The sequence below is a fragment of the Camelus bactrianus genome, chromosome X, assembly GCF_048773025.1.
Source record: "Camelus bactrianus isolate YW-2024 breed Bactrian camel chromosome X, ASM4877302v1, whole genome shotgun sequence".
Classification (NCBI taxonomy): domain Eukaryota; kingdom Metazoa; phylum Chordata; class Mammalia; order Artiodactyla; family Camelidae; genus Camelus; species Camelus bactrianus.
In genome coordinates, this window is record NC_133575.1 from 28,782,991 (window position 1) to 28,806,046 (window position 23,056).

The 23,056-nt window shown below is 45.9% G+C and overlaps 1 protein-coding gene and 1 non-coding gene across 2 annotated transcripts; one reads left to right on the top strand and one right to left on the bottom strand.

The window, feature by feature from the left end:
• Window positions 1–2,529: 2,529 nt before the first annotated feature.
• LOC105081211 (histone H2A-Bbd type 1-like) lies at window positions 2,530–2,932 on the top strand. Its single transcript, XM_010970350.3, has one exon. The coding sequence runs from the start codon at window positions 2,530–2,532 to the stop codon at window positions 2,890–2,892; it is 363 nt and encodes a 120-aa protein (XP_010968652.2). The 3' UTR covers window positions 2,893–2,932.
• A 15,060-nt stretch (window positions 2,933–17,992) lies between these two features.
• TRNAG-ACC (transfer RNA glycine (anticodon ACC)) lies at window positions 17,993–18,065 on the bottom strand. The gene has a single exon. It is a non-coding gene; the product is annotated as a tRNA-Gly (tRNA).
• Between the last annotated feature and the right edge of the window lie 4,991 nt (window positions 18,066–23,056).

A 23,056-nucleotide genomic window follows, 5' to 3' on the forward strand; every position in this document is an offset into this window, starting at 1 on the left:
ACATACAGCCTATGCTGGGACCAAGTGGGCAGATGATGGGCAGAGGAAGCATGTAGCCAGAGGGAGGCCCAGAAGTTCTTGAGTGGAGGATGTAGCCAGGCTGGGATAGGACATCTCAGTGCACACAAATGTGTACACTGTAACCATCCTAGGGGAAGTATTGGAAGATGATCCACAGGTGAAGAGTGCAGCCATCCAAAGGGCCAACAGTTACGGAAGTGCATGGGAAGAGGTAACACCAAGGGGAAAGGAGTTTTGCAAAAAACACATGAGTTGAGAAAACATCCAGCCTCTAGTAGGATCAAGTGGGCTGTTCATTGATTGAGAATCTAGCCAAATGGAAGAAATGGCAACATTTCTTAAGAAGGTGAAGCCAGCTTAGTGGGAAGACCTGCAGGAAGTACGTGTGTGAAACACGCAGTGAGCCTGTGAGACCCAGCAGGAAGTGCGTGAGGGCATGTGGGGCAATCAGCAGCCGGTGCACGTATGGAGCGTTCAAGAAGCCTAGGGAAGACTAGTCAGGAGGTGCCTGGAGGGAGGATGCAGTTTAAACATGGAAGGGAGTAGAAGGCGTGAGGGAATATTGCAGTCTCTTTAAAGATCCGACAGCCTGTGAATCAGTGGAGGGAGCAAAAGGTTCATGGGAAGGGGTGGTATTCAGCGCAAGGTACGACTAGTAGGAATTGCATGTGCGTAGGAAGCAGGCATTCCACACGAAGGTCCTGCAGGTACTACATGTGTAAAAGATGCAGTCAAATCTGAATTACAGGCACATAGATATATAGGCACAGAAAAATACAGCTTATAGCCTCAATTCTACAATTTCAGCCCGGGGTCAAGTATAAATATAGAAACAGTGAACTTCCCTGGTACAGATATCAAATAGCTGTCCTTCCAGAGGGCATGAAATTTTTCACTGATTTGAGCTTAAAAGTAGACAAAGAGACTTAGGAACCAGATTCGGTATTGTTTCTCACCTAATAGGAACTAGATCCTTACAAACCATCCATCTAGGGAGATCTTCAAATGGTCAGACCATAAAGACAAACTCTCACCACATGACCAAGCAGTTGCACTTTTTGGTATATATACAAGAGAATTTAAGCCATATGTTAACACAAAAACTTGTACAAAAATGTTTATAGCGGCATTCTTTTTAATAGCCCAAAAGTAGAAACGACCCAGATGTCTATCAACCGATGAATGGATAAACATAATGTGATATATACATAAAATAGACTATTTTTCAGCCATAAAAATGAAGTACTGATGCATGCAATAATGTGGATGAACCTTGAAAACATGCTAAGTGAAAGAAACTATATACAAAATGCCTCATATTGTATTAGTCCATTTATGTAAAATGTCTGGAATAGGTAAACCCATAGAGACAGACAGTAGATTGTTTGCCAGGGGCTGGTGGAGAGATAGGAACAAGGTGTTACTGCTTCATGGATATGAAGTTTCTTTTGGGGCTGATGAAACTATTCTGGACTTTGAACTGATACACTGTGGATGTATTTAAAAAAAAAAAACAACTGAATTAGGCACTTAAAATGGCTGAAATGGTGAATTTTATGTTTTGTGGCCTTTACCTTAATAAAGAAAAACAAAACCAAAAACCAAATTCCCCACCACGGCTATTAATAGCAGGGGATAGCTACCTTATTGGCTGTAAATGAGCCAGAAACAAAACAGAAACACTAAATCAGTAGAGAGAAAACAAAAATTATAAAAAGAGTCAATAATGTGTTATTGGTGAATTGGATTCACATTGGAAGGCCAGAAAAAGACGTGCCTGGGCCTTAAATGTTCACGTGGTACACTTCTGTCATTGAAGTTACCTAGCTCTGATAGGTAAAACAATTGGATGTATGGGTGTGTCTTCCAAAACAGTTACAGATAGTTATTGAGGAAGTATAAAATCATGATGCTTGTGTAGGTATGAACACATATTAAAACATTTTATTTATCACATAAGGAAATTTAAGATATTGTAACTAGTTCACAAGAGAATCCAAAGAACAGAAACAGGAATACTGATCAGAAATAGTAAGGTGAATATGTAAATGGAGGCAAAATTGGTTTGGTTACTGTGTGAGGGGGACAGTTTAGCCTCCACTGGAGGTTGTGCTTATCTGTCAGTGACCTACAGCTTACAAAAGGATGTAAAATAGGGCTCAAAGATACTGAAAGGCTAGAATCAGATAAGCTGGGGTTGGGTCCTATAGACAAGAACGGTCTTCCATTCCAAACACGATTTTAGCTAGAACGCTAAAGTCTAGTAGAAAGTTAAACATTCCCTGCAAAAGGGTCCTTTCAACAGAGAGACTGGGTTCCTATCACAGACATTTGTAGGCCAGTCCTGATCAGGGCCCAGTGAGCACCCATGACATCACAAAGGCAGGTCCCTGACCAATAAGAGGCTGGCGCACAGGGAGGTGGCAGGCAGAAGTACACTGCCATCTCCAGAGGCCAGGCCAGTGGGACAGTTGGGCTAGGCGGGTCGGGTTAGAACCCAGCACAATCATGTCTCGGGGAAGAAACCGCTGGTCCTGGTCCTCCCACCGTCGTAGGCGGCACTCCCTCTCCCGCTCCACCAGAGCCGAGCTGCAGTTCCCCGTGAGCCGCCTGGACCGCCTCCTGAGACTGGGTCCCAATGCCCAGCGCCTGAGCTCTTCCACCCCAATCTTCCTGGCCGGCATCCTCGAGTACCTGACGGCCCACATCCTGGACCTGGCGGGCGTGGAGGCCCGCAGCAGCCACGATGTGCGCATCACCCCCGAGCACGTGCAGAGGGCGCTGGACAACCACGAGTACCTCAGCCGCCTCTTCCAGCCGGGTGCCTTCCCTCGTGTCTCCGCGATGCCTGTGCCCGAGGACAGGTTGTGATGCCCACGTCCCAGGGCCCAGCCAGGCCTCAGTAGCAGCCTCAACTCACCTCCAAACTACCCACAGATGAGGGAGGCCTGGACTTCTGCTGTCAGCACAGCTATTAAAGCGTTTAAACCATTGGCTCTGTTTCTGTCTCCTTTCCGCTTATCGTTCTCAGTTGAGGCGTCTGGGACATCCAGGAGGGGCTGCGTCGTGGGGGTTGGGGATGGAAGGTGTGGTCGGGGTGGGATGCTGGAATCCGTGATTTCAGGAAGCGGTTTCCAATGGTGACGGTGCAGGGAGTGGTCCTGGTGGGAGGAACTGGCCGAGGTTGTTGGGGGAGAGGACGTCCTCACTGGCTCTTAGGGAGTGCAGGCTTATGGGGCCGGGAGGTGGGCGGGGGCTCCCAGGCACGTTGAATTTCCCAGAGTGATGGTGGTAACGGGGGAGGGGCTGAAAACTGTGACCCGCCGAGGTGCTGAAGGCTTTATTCATGATGGGGACCGTCTAGAAGTGGGAGGTGATGACAGCGGGGGGTGGGTGCAGAGGGTGATGGAGCAGTTGGCATGGACCTGGTGGGACAGGGCTTGTACATGAAGATGGAGGAGTGACGGGGAAACCATAAAGAAATACACATAGAGGGGATTATGGCCCTGTTGTTTTCGTATTTATTCCCTGCCTCATCCCAAAAAGGGACTTGAGGCAGGGATTATTGGCTAGTGCTGTGGTACTCTCTGTGGAATACATCCTTCTGTCCTCTCCTGTGCACACTGGTAAATTAAATAGCAATATCTCAAGCTACTCTCTGGTCTAAGGCATGCAATTCAAGTAGTTCTCAATGATTACTGTTCCTGAACTTATTTATGAATGTATCCCATTATAAACACAATTATAAATCTCATTCTCAGAAGAAACACCTAACCTGTCTATGATCATTTATATCATAGAGTCACAGGTTTTCAGTGGCTGAATACATGTTTTAAGATGTAAAAAAAAAAAAAGATATATAAGTATATTCTATATAAATTCTTTCCCAAGTGATAGACTCAAAAGCACACACAACTCTTATAAACACTCTGATATGCTGTGTTAAGGTTAAAAAAAAGTTGTCACATCAAGTGTTGTAAAAAAAACTAAGTCCCCTCCTGTTAGTGTCACCATGTCACATTTTCTCCTGTTCATCATATACTCAAGGGCCCTCTCTGCTGCCCCCTGGCCTGTCATAAAGGACTGATCAGAGGCTGCCCAGCCGGCTGCAGCAGTGAGATCACTGGTCCTGGGTTTGCCATCCCAGTTCACCACTTTCTGACCATGTACTGGTCAGAAGTTGAATGTTCATCTATTTCTGTGAGCAGTGGTTTCCTCACGTGTAAAACAAGGATAATAAAAGTTTCTCCCCTTTGGGGTTTGCCCTGAGACTCCATCAGCGTGTGCCTGTGAACACGGAGCCTGGCACAGGGCCCCCTTCACAGACACTGCACACGTCTCCCTGCCCGGGTACCACATGCTTAGGCGCGCTTACCCAAAGTGCCACCGGGCCTGCTTCTCACGTGACTGCTGGGTGCCTGGGCCCCTGGCTGTGAAAACCATGGCCTGCTGAACCTTGTTGGGGAGACAGAGGGTGCCATGCAGAGGAAGAAGCCAGGGTTACATCTGCAAACCGTTCAGTCCTCACTCTGGTTTCCTCTCTGCTCCCCTCTGCCTGGTGACAGCCTCTCTCTGCCTCCTCCCACCACGGATGGAAGCTGGGAGCTGGCTTAGCCTTTGGTGGCTTCACAGGAGTGTCCTGAGAGTAACAGTGTCAGGGTTGTGCTTAGAGCTCGTTGGAGTAGGTGCTTGGATAAATCCAAGAAACCTTGCTTGACACCTAGTGCCCATTCCACCAAATGTCTGTAGAAACCTCGTTGTCAGGATGTCCACCCCACACGTTTGTGTTGGTTCTAAGAGCCGCGAAGCCCTCCGGGCCTCAGCCACATTCCGCTCTTCCTCTTCTGTGCATCTGAGTAGCAGGCAGGCCTGTCCCCGGCAACTGCAGGTGGAGAGTCGCCTGGACCTGGTCACATGGTGGCACCAGCAGTGCCACCCCATCCCCGAAGTGAAGCATCTGTGTGCCCAGGCCGTGGTTTCCTGTCTTCCAGTGTCCTTCAGCCCCAGGGCGTGCCCCCAGGGGGCGGTGCCAGGGAATTAGTTGTGACACTCAGACCCTGACGTGTGGGTTCAACAGCTGTCTGATTACTGAAAGCTGTTTGTTTTGGCTGATGGCTGTGGCTTGTTTTAGCACAAAACATCGCCTCCTGGATACCTCACCAGAAGTCACACCAGAGGAATTCATTAAAGGCCAGGGAAGTCATAGTAGGTGGATGGACCGTGTCTGGTGAGCAGGTCTGTGTGCTCGGGTGGTCACCTTACCGTCCATGCCGTAGTCAGCACTCCTGGTCCCTGTGACACCTCTTCCAGACTCTGTCTGACGTCCGGGTTTGGAGGTTGAGCTTCCTGACCTTGTGATGGCGGAGTCACAGGGACGTGGGAGAACCAGGCAGAGCTATACCGCCATCCCTTTACGGATCAGACTTCAGCCGTGCCTGTGGATTTCATGGGAGACACGGGGCCACGGCCAGCATGTCATCACTGTAAATGTGACACCCTGCCAACCCCCCTCCTCCATGTGCCCAGGAACCTCCACTCAGGAGAGGAAGGCGGCAGAGGGGGAGAATCCCTGCCCTTGGGAAAGCACGAGCCGCACCAGTTTAGGCATTTTGTGCATTTCAGAAAGGTGGGAGGGGGCAGCTGAGGAGGATTTGTTCTAACCTCGGCCCTAAGTGGAGGACACCACTGATGACCGTGCCCTGTTGGGAGTGAGCAGGGACAGGCTGGGGAGGCTGTGGCTGCCAAACCAGGTCTGTGATCAGAAGCAGTGTCAGGGCAGCCCAGGGTCAGATGCCAGACACAGGTCAACACAGGTGAAAACGTCCTGTGTGAGATGACATGAGCCCAAGTGTCGAGCCTGGGAAGATCTTGGAGAGTAATGTTGGTTTGCTGTTGGTATGAACACAAGGCCTGGAGGCTAGACTTGCCCCCACTGAGGCATTTTGATGGCCCAGGCTCTCCTGGTCCCTATATCTGACATATCCTTCAGGATGTAACCAGAGGGAGATCACCTGATTCTTTGAAAAGGGACTTTGGAGCCACAAAATAGAATTCAAGAAAGAAGGGTCCTTCCATGAACATCAGTAAATCATTTCCTGAAGCATAAATTACAGAATGACAGCTCCTAGACCTAAGCTGGACAGCAGATGGGTTTCCTAGTCCTATACTGACGTTTTTAAAGAAAATTACTTATCTGCTAACATTTAGAAATCAAGAACTTCTTACCTGAATATAAGTATTGGCAGAGGGAACCATGGTGGAGATGCAGTAAACATAGTTGGGATCTAGCAGAAAGTGTGTGGGTTCCAGAAGCAAGCAGCCAAGGTGAGGACTCGTCAGGAAGTTCACGGGTGGAGGATGTAGCCCCTCTAGGGGAGGTATCGGCGGATGGTGCCTGTGTGGAAGGTGTAGCCATTCCAGGGGTTGATAGATGAGAAGGTGGCAGGGAAAAGGGAGAAGCCAGCCTAGAGGAAGATTTCGCAGGAGTTAGATGAGTGTAGGAAATACCCATTCTCTGGTAAGACCTAGAAGGCTGTGCGTGAGTGGAGGGGGCATCTAGGCCACAGGAGGACTTGTTGGCCATGCGTGCATGGAGGAAAACCAGGCTAGTGAAGTGTCCAACAAGTGTAGTAGTAGAGGGTGTAGCCAACCTCGGACATGAGCCTGCAGGAAGTTCTTGAGTGGAGAGCGTTGATACCCTAGGGTAAGGCCTGACAGGAAGTGCTAGAGATGAAAGAGTATTCACACAGGGAAGTTGTGGTCAGACCTAATCGGTGGGTGAAGCACTGAGCCGGGGAAGACACCAAAGGAGGTGCATGGAAGGAGGTGGCATTCAGTCTGTGGGAGGATGGGACAGGAGGTGCTTGGGTAAAATGAAGAGCTACTGTAGGGCAGGGTCACGTAAGACTGTAAGTGGGGGATTCAGACAGTATTCAGCAGGAGGTGTGAAGGTGAAGTGTGCAAACTGGCTAGAGGGACATCTGCTGGGAAACATGGCTGGTGGGAGCATCTGACCCAGGGAATACTTGGCAGGAGGTTCATGGGTAGCAGGCTGAAATAGCTTAATACTTGGTTCTGATGTTCTGTAATTGACGATTTGACATTTTGGAATCAGTGGGCTGTGCCAGTAGCCCAAGGTCATTTACTTCTCCACCACTCCAGTGTTTCTGTGAGCACAAGGGAGTCTTACTACAAACCCTTCAACCACAAGCTTCAGGCTGTTTTGCTTCCTGCTCTTAGGGATGTCCTCACCTCGCTACTTCTCACTTCTGTAGTAATAAAAGCCCCAGGTCCTCTCTCTCTCTCTGCTTCTCCCTGCACGTGACCTCATGTGGGCCTCTGTGGCATGTGGTACCTCCCATCCTCTGGGGAACTGTGAATAATACACTTTTCTTTGAAAGGCAATTGTCTCCGTGTGTGTTACCTTAGCAAATGTGATTAGAACAACTCTTGGGTATATTTTAAAACTGTTGGTACGGCGAGCAGGGAAGTTTGGTAGCAGACGGGGATGCCACACCTCTTGGTGTCCTAACTGAATCCATCAGACAGCAGATACTGTGTGGGAAGGCACTGCTGGCCATTGGCTGGCTTATGCTTCAGCGGCCATTGCATAGTGTTGTGTTTGTACAGTGTTGCTTTGGCTCTCTGATCTGTATTGTAGCAGAGCTCAAAACGCTGAGTCCTTCCTGAGCAGCTGTCCAGCTTAGGGTGCTGTGGTCTCCAGTGGCTCCTTAAGTATTTATAATGCAGCTCATCTGGGTGAGGTTCCCCGGAAAGCCAGTGTAATTGGCTGTTGTGCTGTGTGAAGGTCGTCCCAAAGGAGCAGGAAGCAGTTACCTCTCTCCTGATACAGTGGAGTCTGATCCCCCGAACCTCTGCTAGGGTTGATGTCTGTAGATGCTACTCAACTAAAAGCACCTGCCTTCCTCATGCATGCGAGGCACGCTGGCCTCTCTTTGGGTAGCAGGTAACTGCCTAACTAGATACCCTTACCCTGAAGGGACCTGTTGACCAGTGATGTGGTCCATTCTTTCCACGGAGACCGTGGCTCCCTGCAAACGTGGCTGTGTCGGTCACAGACTCCTTTGCTGTTGTCTGCCTTGCTGCTCTTTGACTTTGTCCCTGGACCCTGTGGCTTATAAGAGTTTGTATCCTTAGAGGCCTTTGGCAGAATATTTAATGAAAAAAATGAAAGAGTAAGGGACATCTGGTCCTTGCAACTCGGAAAACTCCTGCTGATGTATTCAATTTAATTAATACTTGTGAAATGCCACAGTAACACTCGAGTGCTCCTCAGCCCCACAGCGTATCAGCCTTCCAGGAGCTTTGATCTTACAAACAAAGCATAAGGACAAATCAGGCAATCACAATTGCCCCCTCAGAGGTGGACCCCATCCCCACGGAGGTCAGCTGCGGTGCCTTAGAAAAGGAAGACTGATGCCAAACCAGCGCTGCAGGTATTTCTGGTCAACACCCAACTGGTAAAAGCTGTCGGGAGTGAACAGGAAATTGAGACAGAGTCTCGGAATTTCCTAAGGCTAGAGATACAAATCATCTGAAAGGACTTTGAACAGAGAGTTCAGGAAAAGGGCACATACCAGTTTGAAAGGGTCTTTGCCACTGGTTCCACGTTCTGGCTCACCGCCTAAGAAATTAGGCCAGTAGTGGGACTAGCCTGAGACCCTAAGTACACACGGTACCCACGGACCCTCAGGTTCTCTGAGGTGAGGTTTTACATACAGTTGGACTCCTCCCTGTCCGCTCTGGCTAGACTTGCACCTATACTCAGCACACTTGTCAAACAGGTGAAGGTGACACTGATCAGCCAGATGGGAGGACCCCTAGACAGTTGCTCTGCGGAGTGAGCCCCTTCTGTGATTATACTGGGTTGTCCTTATGGCCTGGGAATGGGCTCACCCTAGCACAGCCACGCTCACTGCTGAGGCCAGTGATGAATGGCAAACAGTAGAGGAGGTTAAAACATTATTACATAAAACTGGCATGGTTAGGTGGGTTTACTATTTTGTGGAAAACCCTGACCCTGCAGATATTGAAACTATTTCAGACCTAGAGTATACCCGCCTTGATCCAGAATCCAAGGAACTTTACCTAAATGGGCCCCTCACCAAGTTACAAACCTTCCTTTCTTTGTCTTATGGCTCAGCCCACAAGATCAGGGAAGCCCTAGATGGAAGAGAGATCCCAGTTGACGTGAGAGCAACTCACCAAACAATAAACCGGTTTTAGCTGATCAGAGCCAACACTGGCTCCACCCCCTGGGGTTCTCCCCCTGGGCAACCTCCTCTACTTCGTGAGCCTCTCCCTCAGGGCCCCCCATATAAATCCCTCTTTGGGGAACTGTGGGTAGTGGGAGTTCACCAGGACCTCACAGCTGGGATGCCACTTGAAGAACTCAAACTCAAGAAAGGAGGCATTTTTTTAACTTGGAACCTTTTCCTAATCCACAGTCAGCCCCTTGGGGCTCTAACCCACCAACCTAGACAAACCTGTCTGTTGGCAACTTTGACACATGGGCATCCCTTTTTAGATACTGGGGCACAAGTCACAGTTATTCTGAGTAACTTCCCTTTTCAAGAAATACAGTAACTCAGTTCAATTTCAGGGCATATCAGGTTGCCACACTCAGGGCATATAGGTCCCGCTTGATGTTATGATCAGATTTATCAAATTAACTAAATTCCCAGTGCTGATAGCCCCTCTGTCTCTGGTCTAACTAATCATAGGCATGGACACCATTTGGGGAAATCTCTTAAATTGAAACAAGCCGAAATTGGTAGCATTTCCTAGAGGGCTTGCTTAATGAGAGCCCATGGACCTTCTACCTCCCATTAAGATTGTCAGTATGTCTCCATACAAGTTCCAGCAAGGCGCAGCTGGATACAGGCCCATTATTTCAGATCTTTAGGTCTTTTTAAAGCTGATGTTGTGGTTCCTACCATCTGTCCTTTTAATAGCCCTGTCTGGCCAGAGCTAAAGGCAGACAAACAAGGGTGTAAATTACAGCTAGCTGCAGATGATCTCCATCTCAGTGCAGTTGTCCTGTCCATCAAGGCACCATTTCCTAACGTTACTGAGGTTATTAATGACATGCACACTGCACGTGGTGATTTCTCTGCACGGCAGAGAGGAAGGCTGGTTTATCATTGGAGTGGAGGAACTGGATGAGCAGTGTGAAGGGGGCAAAGAAGAACCCTGCCCCCTCAGTGCAGTGGAGTAACTGGACACGGTGAAAACAGGGCCAGGAGGATGAATGGCCATCCATCAGTGCATTGGTTTATCCGGCCAGTGAATATGAATGAGGATATCTGTCCCATGGGTGCAGCGGAGTAACAAAGAAGGGAATACATATGAACAGGGCAAAGAGGAGAAGTCATGTGCTATCAGTGCCCTGGGCTATCTTGATAGATGTGACTAGGAAAATACTGGAGCTTGCATAGTCAGTGAACTCATGTAATTGGACAGAGTGTGTGAATGGAGCAGAGAGGGGCTCTGCCCAGTGCACGTAGTGTTGTAAGGGAGAGGGCATGTGAACAAGGCAAAGAGGAGGAGGCCTGTCCCGGGAGTGGAGTGCCAGACCTGGACAAAGGATGTGGATGGGGAAAATGAAGGCCCATCCGTTCAGTCCGGTGGTGTAACTAAGAAGGATACGTGACCAGGTTAATGAGGAGGACCCCTGCACCATCAGTGCATTGATGACAGAAGTGAACAAGGCGAAGAGAAATTAAACAGGGGAAATGAACAAGGCAGTGAAGGCCAGGCACTGCGGTATTGCAGTGATGTACTTGGCCAGGGGATGTAAAAAGGGCAGAGGAAGAGGGCCTCCCACGATCAGTTCATGAGAGCAACTGGACAGAAGATATGAATGTGGCAAATAGTAAGAGTTCTGTCCCATGGATGCACTGGGTCTCTGGACAGGGCAGCGTGTATGTGGTTGGGGCAGAGAAAAAGTCCTACACCAGATGCAGTGGGGTAACTGGACAGGTGATGTGAAAATGCAAAGAGGTGCTTCCCTGCACCTGTAGAGAACTAGTGCAGCTGGGCAGGAGGAGAAGTGAGCAGGCCAGTCAGTAGGACCCCTACTCCATCAGTGCAGTGGAGTGGCTGGCCAGGGGGTGTAGACAGGCAATGAGGAAGAGCCCTCCTCTATCAGGGCGGTGGAGTAGCTGGACAGCGATAGTGGTTAGGCATAGAGGAGGATCCCCAGCCGGTTAGAGCAGTGGTGTAGCATGAGAAGCTTTCTGAGCAGGGAGGCGATGAGAAACCCCACATGTTATAAGTATGGCAAGGGGGAAACCTGCACCATCAATTCCTGGATGGAAGATGTATACAGGAAGTGAGACCCAGGCTCACCCTGTCACTCTAGTGGTGACTCTGAATAGGAAATGTAATCCTGGCAAAGGAAAGTTGCCCTGCAGCATCAGCGTGGTGGTGTGGCTGACAAGGGATGTGAAGGACAGAAGGAGAATGAACCTCCCTCTCCCATCAGTACAAAATTCAGTGCAGGGCATGCTGGCAGGGCTGCGAGGAAGAGCCCTACATCACTGCATCAGTGCAGGGGTGTAACTGGACAGGGTACGGGATGGGGGCAAATTGAATACACCCTGCACTGTCAGGATAGTGGTACAAGTGTGCAGATGATGTGAACCAGGCAAAGAGGAGCACCCAGCACGATCTCTCAGTAGAGGAGGGTGGGACCAGGGGTGCGAGCAGGGCATAGGGGAAGTGCCCTGAGCAGTAACCAGTGGTGTGTCTTGGCCAGGGATGTTAACGGGGCAGAAGACCCAACCATCAGTGAAGAGGGGTAACTGGACAGAGGATGTGATGCATTCCAGCAGCATCAGTGTAGTGATGACAACGAACTGAATATTCAGTGGGGGCAAAGTGAAGGAGCCCTGCTCCATCCATGTGCTGGTATCACTGGACCAGGAGATGAAATCTGTGCAAAGAATAGTAACCCTGCTCCATAATTGTAATAGCATCAGTGGACAGAGGATGTGAACAGGACAAAGAGGATGAGGTACCACTCGTGAGTACCATGATTACCTGGGCAGGAGTGTGACCATGGCAAACAAAAAGAGCCCCACACACTTGGTGCAGTGGGGCAGCTGGACTGGAAGTGTGAACGGGGAAAGAGGGTGATCACTGGCCTCTCGGTGCACAGGTGGGACTGATGTGGGAGGTAAGGAGGGCAAAGAGGAGAAGAGGGGGTCCTCCCTTCCTCTGTGGGGACGTGAACAGACCAAAAGGGAGAATCCTCACACCCTTAGTACTGAGGCGGAACTGGGCAGGATCTGTCAGTGGGGCAAACCATGAGTTCAGTGCTGTAATGTGGCAGGGTTATGTGAACGGGGCCAGGAGGAGGAGCCCCCGCACCACCAGCACGGTGGTTACACTGCACGGAACGTGAGCAGGACAGAAAGCAGAACACACAAAGCAGGATGCAGCGCTGGCGAAGTGAGCGGGATGGAGGAAGGCATCGTCAGTGCCGTGGGGTAAGTGCACCGCCAATCTGGACGAGCACAGGGCGGTCCTCACAGCATTGTCACCACTGACGGGGCGTACAAAACGGGCAAGGAGGAGGGTGTCCGCACTTGAGTGCACTGGGTAACTGGTCGGGGTGTGCACAGGAAGAGGAGATCCTGACGCCCTTGGGCACTCACCCAGCGCGAGGGGAGAGGAAACTCGCAGCGAGGAGCAGCGCCACGTCCTCAGTGCAGCGGCCTGTGAGTGAGCGGGGCGTGTGAACAGAGTAAAGAGGAAGAAGCTCACACTTACCTCACTGTGCTCGGCCAGAGGGAAACAGGACAGCATGGGCACATCCAGACTCAGCGCAGTGCTGGGGCCGGACGCAGTGCAACCAGGGCAGGCAAAGAGGATGAGGTGACCCCTCAGTGCCAGGCTGGATCTGCCGTGGGGGGCGGGATTCGGGGTAGAGCCTCCACAACCTCTGCGGATGACCAGTAACCGCACAGAACAGAAGGTGTGAATGAGGCGAAGAGGAGGAGCATGGACCACCGGGGCCGTGTGTAACTTGGGAGGAGATGTCACAGTGCAAAGAGGAACAGTCCTGAAGCGTCACTGCCGGGTCTAACTTGACAGGGGACATTGAGGCGGCAGAGAGGAGCCCCTCCACAATAGTAAGTGGAGTGAGGGGGCTGGACACGAAAACAGGCAGCTGGAGGAGCCGCATCCCATCCGCGCGGTGGAGTCACTGGGAGGCACCTGCCCAGGCCGCTCTGCGGGCCCAGCGCCCCTGCCCCTGAACCACGAGGGACCTCACATGGGCAGCGCAGCCCCTCCCGAGTCAGCACGGAAGGTGGTGCTGCTCTGCACTGACCCTGGAATCGCAAGCTGGCCTTCAAGATGGTGTGATTTATCGTCATGATGTCATCAAACGTTTCCTCTGCAGTGGATGATCTGCTTTCCAGGGTGAGAGGTGACCTGACAGACACTACTGAGACGGTTCGGGGAAAACCGCTTCTCCTGCCGTCCTGCTCAGAGCCTGTCATGTGTCTCGTAATATGTATCTCTAAACACTCTGGAGGCAGAGGTCTTAAATCTTCAAACATCGTAGTTGTCCAAGGTACATACCCCAATATAAATATGCACAATGGTTACGTTCTAGAATACGAGGTAACCAATGTGGAAACCAAGTCAATGACCCCAGTGCAGCCCAGGCTGTAGTGACAGAGAGTCGGCCTGGACTCTCTGGTGGCCTTGACAAACTGAGTTTCAGCAGAAAAGAGAATGGATCACAAGGCAAATCCTGCCACAATTGGCACCTTATCGACATTTCTGCAGCCGTGGCCAGGAAATCAATGGGCTGTGAACACTTAATTATCCTCTCACTCCTGAAAGCACTCCCTGCGGGCCAAGCTGCAGGACGTTGGCAGAATGACATGCAGGAACGAACCCCATTCCTGGCTGCTCCTCCTTCTGCTCTGGGGATGGAGGGGCTGCCTTGAGTTCAAGGTTGTGGACCTGACATTGGGAAGAAGTACCATGTTCTCCATGGAGCCATCTCCAGCCGGCAGTCTCTCTCCCTACATGGCTGTGCTATAGTAAATGTGCCGAAGTTAAAATAAATTGAAAAAGATAACCCAAATCAACTGTGGAGACTGGAAACTCTAAACTTTCTAACATATTTAAGTGAGAGGGTGGTGCTCAAGGAAGAAAGAATAAGTAAGTTTGGGGGATGGAGCAGATTAACCTTAAGGAGTGCCACCTGGGTTAGGCAGCCCCACCGGGAACAGTTGTGCAGTTCGTGCACTGCACAGAGGGCTGGGTCATGAGGGCGGGATGGGGGTGCTGAAATCTAGCCTGGATTCTCCTCTCCCCCTGCCTTGCTGCATCTGCCAGAGGGGGCACTGCTTTCTCGTCCTCTTCTCGCAAGGAGGAAGCATTGTTCATGCAGTGGGCTGGGAGCTTTTCCAGTTCCTTCTCTTAGAGACAGTGCCTTTTCACTCTGAGGAGCTACCTTTGTCTACTTCATCACCCAGAGGGGACCCTTTCATTTCCTAAAAATCTCTTCCTGCTGGGAGCCTTTCCTCCTCACAGACAAGCCAGCAGTCTGCTCACCCAGCCTGACAGCAGAGAACGCCTTCTGCTAATTCACACGAAGGTGCTGTATGAGTTGCTGGTGAGCTGGGGTCCGGGTACCATGCGGGATCCCTGATGTGGGATGGCTAGTTCACACTGTCAAGGACTACACTAGCTAATACGGGTTACCTAAGTGTTCTACACCCTCCACTGTCCCGGCCCCCCTCCCCCAGGACCCAGTGACTGCAGAGTCAGTGCCTCCCACAGCTGGGGCCCTAAAACCTTCTCCAGCTCAACTTGTTCTTCAGTACTTGCCCCCTGATGGTTGTTGCATGTTACTAATAACATCCCTGATGCAAGGCTAGGAACCCCCTTCAATTTCTGAGACCCATGAGCCCCCATCCCTAGCTCCTGGGATATTTTGCTAACTGGTTGACATTGGTTTTGTCTGGTCTTGGAATCCATGGCTATTTGAATGTTAGCAATTACTCTCTCTCAGAATTCCTAAGCCACAGCATCCCTGAGAGGCGGCCGGGGGAGCTGTCCAGGAGAGGCACAGTCAGGTGTCTTCATAAGCATTGCTGAAGAAATTAGCCCCTCCCGGAAGGACTGTGCTTTCTGCCAGGAGCTATGGGTAAAGTAGGTTTCAGTGGAAACAGAGATGCTCAGGGTTGCACTGAGCAGATGCTGTCATACTTTCTAAGTGTCCTACCAGTACCGCTTTCCCCTGCTGATGTGTCTGCCCTGCTGAGTCTCACAGGGATTCCCTGTGCTACCCGAGGACCTGATTCCTGCACTTCACCGCTGACCACAAGGCAGTCCTCGGATGGTGCTCTGGTCTGAATATTTCCTCCTCAGTGTCATCTGTTGAAAACCTAATGCCCAAGGTGATGGTATTAGAAGGTGGCGGATCTGGGGTGATTAGGTCACGAGGGCAGAGCCCTCATGAGGGGGATTAGTGGCTTCATAGCGGAGGCCCAGAGAGATCCCCTGGGCCCTGTGCCACGTGAGGACATAGTGAAAGGGTGCCGTCTATGAAGCAGGATGCCCTCACCCAACACCAAATCTGCCTGTGCTGTCATTTAAGCCATTTAAAGAAGTCCTTTTACCCACCCCCCCCCAGCAATCTCACCCTATTTTCTGTGTAATTACAGGTACAACCAATTCAGACTACAGAACCACTTCCAGAGGAATCATTAATGGGACCTACTGGGAAACTTCTAATCTCCCAGGTAAGTTTCCTTCATTTACACATTCATAATACAAACATTTGTTAAGTATTTGCTATGCACCAGCCACTGAGATGTCGATGATTCCCAAACATAATTCTTTTGTGGAGTTTATACTTAGGTGAAAATTAGACATTAATAAGTAACTCAGTGCTTCCGTTATAATGCCTGTCATAAATTAGAGAAATAAAGTTAAAACCTCAGCACAATGAAAGCTCCTTGATAAACATCAAGGAGCTGGAAAACATAGTCACCCTTTTGTCATCAGCATACATTTGGGAGAGTGGGACTGTTGAACCAAAATATTTTTATTGAAAAGCTTTTTTAAAAGCAAAATAGGTTGAAATTTGAATTATCAACATTTAACAATGCTTTTAAACCATATCCACAGTGATTATTCAGATTACTTCTTCTATTTGAAAGGTTTTATTTTGAATACTTGTTTGAATTTTATTAAATTTTTTCAGAGAAGGTGGAATCTTGAGAGTATATATGTAATTAAAATGATTTCTGTGGCTTTCACATATGACTTGATGTAGAATTACTCAGTCACACAGCCTTTTCCTCTTCACATGTCCTTTTATATCCTGTTACTCTGTGACACTCAGGAGAAGCCTCATTTTGTAACTTTGTGGAAAATATTTTCTTTTCCCCCCTAAAAATCTGTAGCATTCTTAACCTTTGAAGTTCAAAATGTCAGCCATTCATATTCAGGTACTGAACAATTTTTGCTGATTTTGTTTTGACCCTGAGAATGTCTTTTCATCTGAAGATTAACATTTTTCTTCAGCTCTAGAAGACTTTATTTTCTTCCCGAAATATTGCTTCTCTTACATTTGTTCAGAAATTTTCTCTCATGCATCTCAACAATCTACATGTTGGATTTCTGTTCTCTAAATTTAATATCTATCTGTTTTTCTTAGGCTGCTACTGCACAACTTTTAGGGTAAAAATGTTTGTTTATACTTTGAATCCTCACGTGCCTGCCATGGTACATCACTGCTCAGTGAAATTTCTTGCTTTTCTTGATGATTTCTTCATTGTCTTTTCAGTGGATAAATGATTTTCTCAAAAGTATGACTCTTCCCAGTCCAGTGACTGCCCTGGTAGAAGCGGGAGGGTGCCACCAGCAGTTAATGTGATTCCCTCTCTTCTAATGTATGACCCGCCCCAAATTTGTGCAGCTCAGAAAAAGAGACAACGTTTTCCAGTTTTCTTATTTCACAGAACTGTGGGGACACCGCCCAAATTTCTTTTGATAGGAAACTTTAAGTTGCTTCTGATGGAGATGACCACTCATAAAGCTGCTGGAGGGACTGAGTAAGTTAATACAAAGAAAATGCTTGGGGCAGAGCCTGATGCCTGATCAGCACTCTTGGTTCCTAGAAACTGGGTTCTCCACCTTGCCCTTGATGGCAAACCTGGTGGGAAGCCCTTGATGACCATGAAGCCAGGGAAATCAGAGAGTGCTTCACTGAAGGCATGGCTTTGGCCTGCAGGATGATGGCCAAACCACCTGGGCCTCGCCACCACTAAGTCACTTATTGGCTGTGTGGCCCTGGAGAGGTTAATTAAGGTGTCTAGGCTCTTCACATCTAGAGGTTACACGTGGATCTCCTCTGCAAGCCAGAGTTCTCATTCCCAAGTTCTTGTGGTCCCGCACTCCTTGCCATGAGAACTCTCTACCCTGTAGTCCACTCCCTTGACCCTGTCCAGAAGATGGACTGTGGCTCATACGTCAGTCACACAGCGAGGTACGTGCACAAGTGCTGCTTTGGGGAAGGTCTTATCAGGTGCAGACTTATAGGGCATCCAGGTGGTCGTGTAAGAACTTGGGGACCATCTGGCCACTGCAGGGACACGGCAGCAGCACACTCACCTCATCAAAGGCCTTTCAGTGTACTTTAAAAAAGATTAATAGACTTTGTTCTTTTGAACACTTTGAGGTTTACAGATGAATTGAACAGAAAGTAGGGTCCCCATATACATTCCCAAATTTCTGTTATTAATATCACGCATTAGTGTGGTACCTTTGTTAAAGCTGATGAGCCAATACTGATGTATTATTAGCTAGATCCATAGTTTGCATTAGAGTTCACTCTTTGTGTTGTAAATTCTATGGGTTTTGACAAATGTATAGTAATATGTATCTGCCATTATATTATCTTTTTTTTTTTAATTAATGGAGGTACTGGGGATTGAACCCAGGATCTCATGCGTGGTAAGCACACACTCTTCCACTGAGCTACACCCTCCCCACTGCCATTATACTATCTTACAGAATAATTTCATTGCCCTAAAAATCCTCAGTGACCCACTTACTTATCCCTCTCCTGCCCTACCCCTAGCCGAACTTTTTTACTATCTCCATAGTTTTTTCTTTTCTACAGTCATATGATTGGAATCATGCAGTATATAGCTTTTTCAGATTGTTTCTTTTTTTTTTCCACTTAGTAATTTGCATTTAAGGGTCCTTCATGTCTTTTCATGGTTTGGTAGCTCATTTCCTTTTATCACTGAATAATATTCCATTGTATGGATGTACAACACTTTGTTGATACATTCATTTGTTGAAGGGCATCTTGATTACTTTCAAGTTTTGGCAGTTATGAAGAGACCTTCTATAGACATTCATGTGCAGGTTTTTGTGTCAATGCATGTTTTCAAATCATTTGGGTAAATACAGAGGAGCACAATTGCTGAATCATATGATGGGGATAAAGTATGTTCATTTTTGTAGGAAACTGCCAAACTGCCTTCCAGAGTGGTTATACTGTTTTCCATTCCCACAGCAATGAATGAGTTTCTGTTAATTTACATCCTTGCCGGGATTTGGTGTTTTCCATATTTTGAATTTTAGCTGTTGCAGTGGATATGAAATGATATCTTATTCTGATTTTAGTTGGCATTCCCCTAATGGCTGGTGGTGATAAACATTATGTTATGTACTTATTTCCTGCCATCTGTATAAATTCTTTGGTGAGGTGTCTGTTCAGATCTTTTGCCCATTTTTCGGTTGTGGGGTTTTTTGGGTTTTTTTTTTTTTTTTTGAGGGGGTTGTGGTTTTCTTATTGAGTTTGAAGAATTTTAAACCTTGGATTTTGGATACAAGTCCTTGATCAGCTTTGCATTTTGCAAATGTTCTCTCCCAGTGGGTAGCTTCTCTTTTCATTCTCATGGCAGTGGCTTTTTAGAAACAGTGGCTTTATTGAAGTGTAACTGATATGTGAAGAAATGCACATATGTAATGTGTACAATAAGTTTGGATATATGCAAGCATCCCTGATACCATCACAACAGTCCAGGCAATAGATACATTCATCCCCTCCCAGGGTTTCCTTGTGTCATTTTTATTTTTTGGTGATAGGAGCACTCAACATGAGATCTCCCCTCTTAATTAATTTTGAAGTGTGTAATACTGTATTAACCCTGGGCACTATGTTGTAGATATGCTCAATGAATAAGTTCTAGAGATCTGCTGTACATCTTAGTATCTTTTGCAGAGTGGAAGTTAAGAAATTTTTTTTGCTCTTAAATTCTTTATTTTTAAGCTGTACGTTAATAGGAAATAAGGCCAACTAAAATGTTAATAGATGGGAAAATGTATGAGAACTAGAAAATTAAGAGAAAATACTTTGATTTCAAATTACATTTTAGTATCTCACACTTTCCTTTTTTTTGACTTTGCTTTTATGTTTCTTTGAAGATTGTCAGAATGACCCATCAAAAGTAACAGTATTATTTTGCAACATGTAGAAAGGATTTTTTTTCATTGTGATAAAATATACATAACAGAATTTACCATTTTAATAATTTTAAGTGTATAGTTCAGTGACATTAAGTACTTTCACATTGTTGTGCTATCATAGATGATTTAAATTTTAATGACATTCACTTTATCAAATTATTCTTTTATGGATCATGTTTTTGGCATTTTATCTAAAAAGTCATTGCCAGTAGCTATGTCATTGGCAGGGCATGAAATTATTTGCAGTGACTTCTACTTATAAGATAAAATTTGGTCTGAATTAAGAACCACACTGGGGAAATTAAAAAAGACATCATTGCCAAACCCAAAGTCACCTAGATTTTCTCCTGTGTTATCTTCTAGGAATTTTATAGCTTTCCATTTTACTTTTAGTCCTGTGATTCATTTTGAGTTAATTTTTATGAAAGGTGTAAGGTTTGTGTCTGGATTCATGTTTTTAACTGTGGATGTTCTGTTGTTCTAGCACCATTTGTTGAAAAGACTATGCTTTCTTTATTGGATTGCCTTTGCACCTTAGTAACAAATCAGTTGGCTGTGTTTGTATAAATCTATTCTAAGCTGTCCTGTTTCATTGACCTATCTATTCTTTAGCTAATACCTCTCTGTCTTGATCACTATAGCTTTGTAGTTAAATCTCGAAGTGAGTGATGTCAGTCCAACAACCTTGTTCTCTTTCACTATTGTGTTAGCTGTTCTGGATATTTGCCTTTCTGTATGAACCTTAGAATTAGGTTCTGATAGCCACAAAATCAATTTCTGGAATAGCAGAGTTGGAAGCGACCCAAATTTCCGTTGATGGATGAATGATTTTTTAAAAAATGTGTATATACATACAATAGAATACTGTGGGGCCTTAAAAAGGGAGGAAATCCTGTCATTTGCTACAACAAGCATGAACATTTAGGACATTATGTTAAGTGAAATAAGAGTCAAAAAAGGACATACTGTATGATTCCACTTATATGAGGAATCTAAAGTAGTCAAATTCATATAGTAAGTAGAACGCTAGTTACCAGGGACTGGAGAAGGGGGCCCAGGAACTGGAGGAAGGGGCCCAAAGTTTCAGTTTTACAAGATGAAAAGGTTCTAGAAGTCTCTTTCACAACAGTGTAAATATATTTAACACTACTGAATTATACACTTAAAAAAGATTAAGATGGTAAATTTTATGGTAATTATTTTTTACCACAATAAAAATAAACTTGCTGGGATTGCATTAAATCTATAGATCAAATTGGGAAGACCCGATACTTTGACAATATTGAGTGTTCCTATTCATGTACACAAAGTATCTTTCCATTTACTTAGGTCTTTGATTTCTCTCATCAAAGATTTGTAGTTTTCCTCATATAGATCTTGTACACATTTTGCTAAATTTATATCTAAATATTTACCTTTATTTGGCATGAATATAAATGGTATTGTGTTTTTAATTTCAATTGTTTGTTGGTATTTAGGAAACCAGTTGACTTATATATTAACCTTGTATCCTAAAACCTTACAATAATCACTTAATACTTCTAGGACTTTTTGTTGTTGATTCTTTGAGATATTCTACATAGGAAACAATGTCATGTACAAAACAGATTTATTTCTTCCTTCCAAATCTGTGTGCTTTTATTATGTTGTATTCTAAGATTAAGAATGCCTTTTCCTGTCTTGTTGTAACATCAGCTATGACTCCTAGTACCATGATGAATAGGAGTGGTAAAAGCAGACATCCTTGCCTTGTTCTTGAACTTAGTGGGAAAACATCCAGTTTCTCACCATTAAATGTCACGTTAGTTGTAGGTTTTTATGAATAATGTGTTTAAAGCTGAGGCAGTTCCCTTCCATTAGTTTGCTGAGAGTTTTTGTCATTAGTGGGTGATGGGATTTTGTCAAATGCTTTTTTTTTTTTTTGCATCTGTTGGTATGATAATATGATTTTTATTCTTTAGCCTGTTGATAGAATGGATTATATTAACTTATTTTTCAATTACTGAACCAGCCTTTGATACCAGGAAAAAGTTCCACTTGGTCATAGTGTGTAACTCTTTTTATGCATTACTGGATTTGATTTGCTGATATTTTGTTGAGGACTTTTTCATCTATGTTCATGAGAGATACTGGTTTCTAGTTGTACCTTTCTTGTAATATTTTTGTCTGTTGTTGATATTAGGATAATCCTGGCTTTAAAATGAGTTAGGAAGTGTTTCCTCTGTTCCTGTTTTCTAGGAGGGATTTTAGAGAATTGGTGTAATTTCTTCCTTGAATGTTTGTTAGGTTTCACCAGTGAAACTATGTGGAACTGGTGCTTTCTGTTTGGGAAGGTTATTAATTATTGATTCAATTTCTTTAATATATATACAACTGTTCAAAATACGTTTCTCCTAGTGTGAGTTTTGGTGGATTGTGTATTCCAAGAAATTTGTCCATCTCACCTAGGGTATCAAATACGTGGGTATAGAGTTGTTCATAATATTCTTAATTATCCTTTTAACATCCATGGAATCAGCAGTGAGTGATGACCTTTCTTTCATCCTAATGTTAGGAACTTGTGTTTTACTCTTTTTTCTTAGTCTGGCTAGAGATTTATTGACTTTATCGATATTTTCAAAGAACTAGCTTTTTAATTGATCTTCTCTATTGATGTACTATTTTAATTTTTATTGATTTCAGCCCTAACTTTCTTATTCTGGATTATATTTGTTCTTTTTAAGATAAAAGTTTACTAAGATGTTAGCTCACATTATTAATTTTATATCTTTTTTTCTAATATATGTATTCAGTGCTATGAATTTCCCTGTAAGCACTGCTGTTTTTGCATCCCACAAATTTTGATAAATTATATTTTCATTTTCTTTAGTTGAAATATGTTTTCATTTCCCTTGAGACTTTTTCTTTGACTCACATATAATTTAGAAGTGTGTTGTTTAATCTCCAAGTATTTTGCATGTTATCTTAGTTTGTTCAGGCTACTCTAACAAGATACCATGAACTGCATAGCTTATAAACAACAAGTTTATTTCTCACAATTCTGGAGGCTGGGAAGTCCAAGATCAAGGTCCTGGCAGATTCGCTGTCTGGAGAAGACCTACTAACTGGTTTGTAGATGGCCATCTTCTCACTGAGTCCTCACATGGCAGCAGGTTTGATGGAGATCTCCATGGTTTCTTTTATAAGGGAACTAATCTTGTTCATAAGGGGTCCACTCTTATGCCCTAATCACCCCAAAGGCCCTCCGTCCTAATAATCATCACATGGGGACTTAGGATTTCAACCTATGAATTTTGGAGTGATACATTCAGTCCATAATAGGAGGTTTCCAGCCATTTATTGTGCTTTATGCTTATCCAGTTATTCTTTTAAGACCTGATTTCCAGTATAGACTCACCACACTACGTGACATAATCAAGTGAGAGGGACTTGGCCTCTTTGCCCTACCCTAGCCCCATTTGCATGGACCCAGTCAGCAAGGAAGGGGAAATCAGTGCAT